General features: G+C 53.7%; 2 protein-coding genes across 2 annotated transcripts; one reads left to right on the forward strand and one right to left on the reverse strand.

Moving 5' to 3' along the window:
- The first annotated feature begins 801 nt into the window (after nt 1–801).
- CCL1 (C-C motif chemokine ligand 1) lies at nt 802–3,714 on the forward strand. The gene is made up of 3 exons (XM_047706014.1): nt 802–917; nt 2,119–2,230; nt 3,381–3,714. The coding sequence occupies exons 1-3, from the start codon at nt 842–844 to the stop codon at nt 3,475–3,477; spliced, it is 285 nt and encodes a 94-aa protein (XP_047561970.1). The 5' UTR covers nt 802–841; the 3' UTR covers nt 3,478–3,714.
- A 1,618-nt stretch (nt 3,715–5,332) lies between these two features.
- LOC125087429 (C-C motif chemokine 13) lies at nt 5,333–7,225 on the reverse strand. Its single transcript, XM_047707744.1, has 3 exons — nt 7,029–7,225; nt 6,331–6,445; nt 5,333–5,927 (listed from the first exon to the last, which is right to left on the reverse strand). The coding sequence occupies exons 1-3, from the start codon at nt 7,102–7,104 to the stop codon at nt 5,828–5,830; spliced, it is 291 nt and encodes a 96-aa protein (XP_047563700.1). The 5' UTR covers nt 7,105–7,225; the 3' UTR covers nt 5,333–5,827.
- Between the last annotated feature and the right edge of the window lie 487 nt (nt 7,226–7,712).

Consider the following 7,712-nt stretch of genomic DNA (forward strand, 5'->3'; position numbering starts at 1 on the left):
CCGGAGCCGCAGACCCAACCAACACAGGAGGCTCTGCTCGGGGAGGGGGAGTGTTCCCCTGGGAGGCCTCTCTAGTGCTCCTGGGCCACTCCCTGTCCTCCCCCGACCCCTCCAGATGGCATATCCGCCACTCACCTTACACGGGGTGGCTTTTACTTGTGAATCTGTGAATCCAAAGGCAGCAGCCCAAGGTCAGGTGCTGCCTCTGAATGGTGGCTGTCTTTCCTGGGGCACGGTGTTAAGGGGCGTTGACTGCTTGAACAAATAGAAAAAGCAATGATCTGGCCTGGGCCCTGGACCTCGCGAATCTCACTGAACTCATTTCAGCATTTCCTCGGGACACGTGTCACTCTTTCCACCTTGCGGGGCATACGTGACTGCGGATATGTGAGTTTGGACAAGAGCCGATCAGCAGACCTGGGATTCAACACAGGTATGCCTCAGCCCTCCTCTTCTCTCGGGGCCAGCAGTTCCAGTCCAGGAGGGAAACACGTGGGGTCAGAGAAGCCACAGGCGACTTCCTGTCCCTCACCTCTCTCCTCTTCCCACTCAGCTGGGACAACTCCTACTCATTTTCTCAAGATCCTTATCTGCTCCCGCACTCGGAGAAGTTTCCCCATCTCTCTCACACCACCCAGGAAAGGTGGGGGAAGGAGTGTTCCGTGTGGTCACTGGGCGTGAGTAAGTATCTCTCCTCCCTGTGACTTCCCCACCTCTGCACCAGGGCCTGGGAAAACCCACTCAGGTCTTCTAATAAAAGCTCCGGGCCCTACGGGATCGGTATTAGCTTCACTAGACACATCGGGACCACTGCAAAGAGGTTTGACCCACACTCTGCAGGATGAAGCTGGTCACCATGGCCCTGGCATGCCTGCTGCTGGCTGGGCTGTGGCTTCAGGATGCGGACAGCAGGAGCAGTGAGTGTGGATGGAGTCACTTTGCTCCTCCTGGGGGTGGGAGCGTGGGGGGTGGGGACAGACACCCAGGCAGGCACTCTGGGCTTGCGAGCAGGGGTCACCCTGAACTCAGTGCCTTTGTCTCTCCTCCTCCTGGAAGAATTTCTCCTAAAGAGGGCGAATGGAGAATGTGGATGGGGTGGGGACAGAGGCCGGTGGGAGCAAGTGTCTGGTGAGCATAATGTCTGAGCTGCTGGCTTTAGCAAAAGGAGACCCTGCCTTGTCCAGGGAACTCTGAGACCCTTTAGGACAACCTGGGAGGCCTGAGGTGCACAGGAAGGACTGGGTCTTGCCTCTACCTGGTGGCATGTAACAAGGAGAGCCTCATGTCAGGACTGGGACTGGAACAGTGTGCTCATCACTGTCGGGCAAGTGTTGGGCCAGTGACTACCTCTCCAACTGGGCATTCCTTGTTGGTAAAATGGGACTGATAATGCTGGACCTCAAGGCTCTCGAGAGAAGACGGACCTAATTCCAGGCACATGTAAGACATTGTGCAAACAATAAAACTAGGAGGAAGGAATCAGGATTGGAATTCGAGTCTCTTGGGGGTGGGGTGTGGGGGAGAGAGTGCAAACCCACACAGTGGGGGTGGGAGACCCGGACAGAGCTACAGGCCTGGGTAGAGACCATTCTAGAGAGGGTAGGAAGCCTCTTAGTTCCTGGAAGCTGTTTCCTTGTCCTTCCATCAGTTGGAACTCCTTGAGCAGTTTCTAATTTGGCCCCAAAGCCACGGACCACAGTTGCCCCTGCATGTACCACACTCACTAGGCCCTGCAGAGTGTGGAGTCCAGAGCTCTCGAATCCAAATATCGGGCCAGAACTGTGCACTCATGGTGGGACGACAGAACTGGAAGCACCTTTAGAAATCAGTTTAAAGAGTCTTATTTGACAGACGGGAAGTCTGGGGCCCAGGCGAGGGCTCATCCTGTTGAAGACCACACAAATGGTTTGTGGGGAGCCGGGATCTGAACCTGTGTTCCGACCCTCTGCCTACATACAGAACTAGGTGATGGATGACACAGCCACTGGGCTGAGTGTGGTCCCCAAGCCTGGGTCTGTCCCTGAAAGGGATTTTTTTTTTTTTTTTAACCACTGGGATGAGAGGAATGAAGTCCATGTTAAGAAACAGATGCAAACCATTTTTGTGCTTCCCTTCCAGTGCATGTGTCATCCTCCAACTGTTGCTTCGTTTTTGCGGAGAAAAGGATTCCCCAGCATATAATCCAGTGTTACAAACCCACCAGCTCTACCTGCTTCCACAAGGGTCTAATGTGAGTGCTCCTACCGGGTCAGCCTGATTCCCTCCTCCAGAGAGCAACCAACCCTCCTGGAATTAGAAAGGCAGACGCTAGATGGCGCTGTTCCACCAGGTTCAGGTTTCTAAACCTGGAGAGAAGCCGCCAAAATCTGGGTGCAGAACCCAGCATGGGCGCTAGGGAGAGCGCCGCGCTTCGTAGCAGGTGCCGGGAAAGATACTCACCGTCTCCCCTGCCCCATGCTCCTGCAGTGACTTGTGTTTCTCGGAACCCCAAGGAGCTGAGTATTATGTCTTAATATTTTATGCCCAGAAGAAGAAATGGCTTACAGAGTCTAGGAATTACTGTACAGTGGAAAAACGAGGGGGTCACAATTAGTTTCTGCTTCCAGATTTGCCAACCCCGAGTCTTGGGTGACCCTGGGCAGGTGATTCTTCAGCACCTCATTATCTGGGTACTCCTCTACACTCCTTATCTGTGAAGTGGAGTAGAGATGAGAGCTGCGTCACGGGGTCATTACAAAGTTAGACGGAGGTGGCTTACCCCTGTTGTTGGGTATCTATAAAGCATTCATGTGTATTACCTTGGCTAGCCCTCATGAACACCGAAGTTCAGGGAAATAGAGAGATTGGTCTGCAGTCACTCAGATAATTAAAGTTAGAATTGGTCTATAGTTTGGTTGGACAGCCGCCAAGTTAAAGGGGTGGGCAGGTCAGAAAATAAATACACACACACACACACACGCACACGCACACGCACACTCACAGTGAATCTAAAGCAACGAGTGAGGGTTCCAGATGGACATAGACACATGAAAAGATGGATCGAGGGCCCTCGGAGATATTCTAGGAGTGAAATTTCCATACTAGCTAATCCTGAGAGTCTGCAGCCTTTACCCTACCCAAATACAATGAATCACACTCTTCAGAAAAGGGAGAAACTCAATTTAATAAACTCTCCCCGAAGCTTGCGTGTTCCTCCCAGCCTATCCCTCCCATGCGCCCCCCAGGTCTCCTGCAGTGCCTTCATTTTACAGGCCCAGAGTGAGCAGCTTGGGGGCATCTTCAGGGTGGGGGGTGGGGGGAGGGGGGGGAGGATGGGAATGTGTGTGGCAGCCCAGGGGCAAATCATGTGACCCAGCTCCCCCTTTGTTCTTTGCCCACAGAATCAAGCTGAAGGGCGGCCGAGAGACGTGTGTCTCAGACTCAGCCACATGGGTTAAGCATTATTTAAAAACTGCGAAACCGTGCCAGGTGAAGTGAACGTGTGAGGGTTTCTTTCCACCCTGGACTCTGAAGATGGCGTGACTTCCCCTGTCTCCCCAGCCCCCCACCCCACCCCAGTCCTTCTGCCCAGCTTTGCCGGGTCACAGAGGGTCTGCTCAGTCCTGATAAGCTATGTTGTTGCACTTTATATATTTAAATGCCAGAATCTTCAATCCCTGCTTCCCTGGGCTTCTTGGATCCCACAGGGATTTCAGAGTATAAACTTGACTGGCAGTGAGAAGCTGGGGCCAAAGGGGCTGGTGGCCACAGGGGGATGGGAGATATGTTGGTACTGATGCCAAAAAAACCTGACTTCTTGTCCCCGAGAACCAATAAATGGCTTACACGTCTCAGCTGACTGGCTTTGTCTTTTGGGGGCTGGGTGGGGATGAACGCTTGGTCAGGGCCATGATAAAGATTCTCAGCTTCCCCTGACAGCAGCAGAGGGCAAGGTGAAGCAGAAAGAGGGAACTCAGGGCTGGGGTTCCAGAAGCCACAGCTGGTGTAGCTGGAGGGGACCTTGTGAGGTCAACCATCTGTAAGATGTTGCTGGCCCTATTTCATAGATGAGGTGCCTGACAGTTGGCGAGGGACAAAGACGGGCCTGAGGATACAGAGCTAGTCAGATCTGGTGTTAGAGCCCAGGACTCCTGTCTCTGGGGCTGGAAAGCTCTCCTGTGTCCCAAGTTGCCCAGTGATGGCCTGACACAGCATCGGGGGTGCAGGGGTGGGGTGGGGACACTCTGTCAACCAGGCAGATCCTGCAAAGTTGTTTAGCAGGACCTCCTCTTGTCCAGGCCTGAGTGGATCCTAGGTCTTACGGTAATGCCAGCCCAGCTCACATGCAGGAGGGAGGCAGTCCGGGGGAGAGCCGGAGAACCGTTTCCCAACATCTGGGAAGCAGAGACCCCACCCTCATGAAGGGGTAACCAAAAACTCCTACGTGCCCCCAGGGAGAACAGCAAGGGGGGGATGTGATTTGCTGATTGCCCAGAATCTCAGGATTGGCCCCCTTTGGAAGACCAGCTCGGTGGCTTCAGCGGGAGAAGTTGCCGCGTACTGTGCTGGGAGAGGCGTCTCTCCTTTTCCCAACATTGCATGTGTCACAGGTCTGGTCTGTTCTTCAGCTGCCTCCTGCCTTCTGAGCCGCCCCACGACCGCCCTGCTTCCTCCTCTTCCCTCTCTCTGGGACCACTGTGGAGCAGTGAGCTGTGGTCAGCTCCCCTTAGCTAAATCCATCCTGCCCGTGGCCCCAGACCACTCTGCCTGGCCTGCCGCTGCCCTCCACCCTCCGACGGTCTCAGGACTGACTCCAAACTCTGCACCTTGCTGCTCCAATTCCTCTACAACCACACCTCCAGTTTCCTCTCTAAAGGACTCTACCTTTTCCGTTCTGGAAGCCAAACTCTGACCACAGGGCATATTCGCTCCAGGCCCTCTTTCCTGCCTTTCCATCCTGGGCCTTTTCTAGAAGAATCTCTGTTATGACCGTGCCCTGGCATCCTCCTGGGTGGATGCTAACTAGGACCAGATCATCTCACTTTCCCCCTGGAGGTCAGGTGCTTGTGGTGTCTGGATCACCTCAAGGACCGCTTGCAGCGGGGAGGCACGGTGGCAGAGACCAGTTAGAAGCTGATGTTAGGGGCTGGAGTCATTGTTCTAGAACATGCGGGGCAGCTGGGTTGGGTCCTCTGCAGCAGTCAAATGAGCCCAGGTCAGCCACCAACAACCGAAAAGGTCGGTCCCACAGCTGGTTCCTCCAGCTCCCTCTGCCAGCCACCCGCTACCCCGCCTTGGAGCGCCCCCTACTGGTTGGAAGCTACCCTCCCCCCAAGAAAACACCACTACAAGAGATTTTAAACACCATGTATTTTCTGCAAAAAGTAAACAATCCTTGGAATGGCATTCTCCTTTCAGTACTAACATATTTAGCTGAACCTCACATTCCCAAGGCCCTCCCCGCCCCGGATAGCAGTAGCCCTTCATCTCCGTGATTTGTAGGTACACGCGATGGCTGGGGAGTTGGGCGGGAGTCAGCTACACTGCCTGCAGCTTACAAGGGATGGAACCGGGGCTTAGGACAGGAAGCAACCGGCTCAAGGCCTTACTTTAAAAAAAAAAAAATCCCCAATATTCAAAGTAAACCCCAAACCAGCAATGATTCAAATAACATTAAATATTACTTAAGGCATAATACATTTTTTTGGCATCACAAAACAGAAAGCACCCTATTCGAAACTATAGTAAAATTAGTCCAGGGTCTAGCTGGGGAGTCTGGAGGAGGAAAAACAGTTGTTTGTTTCTCATACTTGGCTGGGTCTTAGTGTGACTGGAAGAGTTCAAGTCCTCAGGGCATGAGATTTTTTTGATTGAGATGTTTCACATAATCCTGGACCCACTTCTCCTTTGGGTCAGCACAGATAGCCTTGGCCAGTTTTGTGCTGAAGCTGTGGACGAAGGAGGGCTTCACAGTTAGGTGGAAATGAGGATTTTGCCCAAGAGATGCCTCACTCACTCTTGAGCCCATCTGGTCCACCCGCTGCAGGGAAGGGATCCTCCCAGGGACAGGAGGAAGCCGCGGTGTGGAAAGAAGGGGATCCTGGAGGTAATCACTTTTCTTGGAGGCCCTGGAGAAGCTGGCCTGGCCTCAGCCAAAGCAACGTGGAGACTGGGAGCCCATCCTCTCTGGGCTCATTTATGATGCAATCATGGTTTGGTAAAATCTTACCCCTGGGTACGAGATCCCAAATAGGTCTGTCTTCTGGGGTGGAACTTCAGGTCAGGGGGCATGGGCATGGGGTGGGGTGTGGTCAGGGAGGGAGTGAGCAGAAGCAGGGTCTTTCTACTTACATGACAGCCTCCCGGGGACAGTGGCTGCTGGTGATTCGATAGCTCTCCAGCTTCCGCAGGGGGATCTTCTTATTGTTAAATGTGAAACAGCAAGTGAATAGGGAGCTGAGTGCGTCTAGAAATAAGGTCACAGAGAAAAAGCTAGTTTTTTATCAGCTTGAATGCAGCAGGAAGTGCCTATAGGGAAAGGAAAGAAAAGGAGAGGAGAGGAGAGGACAGGGAAGGGAAGGGAAGGGAAGGGAAGAAAGGAAAGGAAGGGAAAGGGATCGACATGGATCTTATCCACCTCAGGTCCATCGTGCCTGCCCGGAGCCCTGAGACAGGGGGAGAGCAGGAATATCGTAGCAACGCATCGTTGCTGACCGGGGCAGGCCGGTGGGACAGTTCCTAGCTCTAGTGCTCTAGGTACAGAGTTTGGGAAGCTCAGCTAGGCTCAGAGAAAAGGCCCTGGGTCTGGAGTGAGCAGCTTAGGTTTCCCTCTGGCTCTGTAATGGCTGGAGGTGGGTGGGTGGGGCCTCTCCTGCCCTCAACTTGGCCTTTGGCTTCCCATCTTTAAAATTAGACATTCACGTGAACGTCCAACAACTCCCACTGCTCGGATAGGCTCAGAAGTGGGGCATTTCAGCTTTGGGTTTGTTATAAGGAGAAGAAAACAAAAAGAAGGTGAGAGGACGGGAAAGAAGGAGAGAGGGGCTTACCTGGCTGGGCAGGCACCTGGGGACTGAAGGCGGTGGCTGTGAGTAGCAGGCAGAGAAGCGTAGCAGAGACCTTCATGTCGGCGGGAAGCAGGGAACGAGAGCTAGGAGTGTCTGGGTCGGTCTCAGCCTCTTTGCAGCACGGGAGGCTCTACATGCCTTTTATAGGGAGTAGAGAGGGTAGGAGCTCCCAGAGGGATGTCTGCCTGGGCAGGGTCATGGTGTAGTTAAGATGCAGGGCGCTCCTGAATGTGCTGAGCTGGAGGTTGGCTACCCGAGTTTTCCAGGAATTTTAAGAAGGAAGCTGTGGGCTGCAGCCGGGTAGGCCCTGTTTCCTTCCAGCTGCCCAGGCCACAGAGCGGAAGCAGGAGCACAGATGGGCCACCACTCTCCACGGGTGTGATCCAAGGAGTCGTTCTGTGGCCTTGCTTTCCACACAACCAGAGAGAGAGCGTGGCGTGAGGGTTTTACACGGGTGATGTGTTCAGTCCGGACCGGGTGCAACCGTTACCCTCATGCCCATTCGCGAGTGAAAAAGCTGAGGTGCGGGGATCCAAAGTCACCAGCCCTGAGCCTTGTGGGAAGTAAGTGATGGTGCCAGAAGAGAAAGCTGCTCTGTTTACATACGATCACCACGGCCTCCCCCCCTGTTTTGAGTGCAGAAGACTTTCTCTGAGTGGTTTTATG

This window comes from Lutra lutra, chromosome 16, assembly GCF_902655055.1.
Source record: "Lutra lutra chromosome 16, mLutLut1.2, whole genome shotgun sequence".
NCBI classification, from domain to species: domain Eukaryota; kingdom Metazoa; phylum Chordata; class Mammalia; order Carnivora; family Mustelidae; genus Lutra; species Lutra lutra.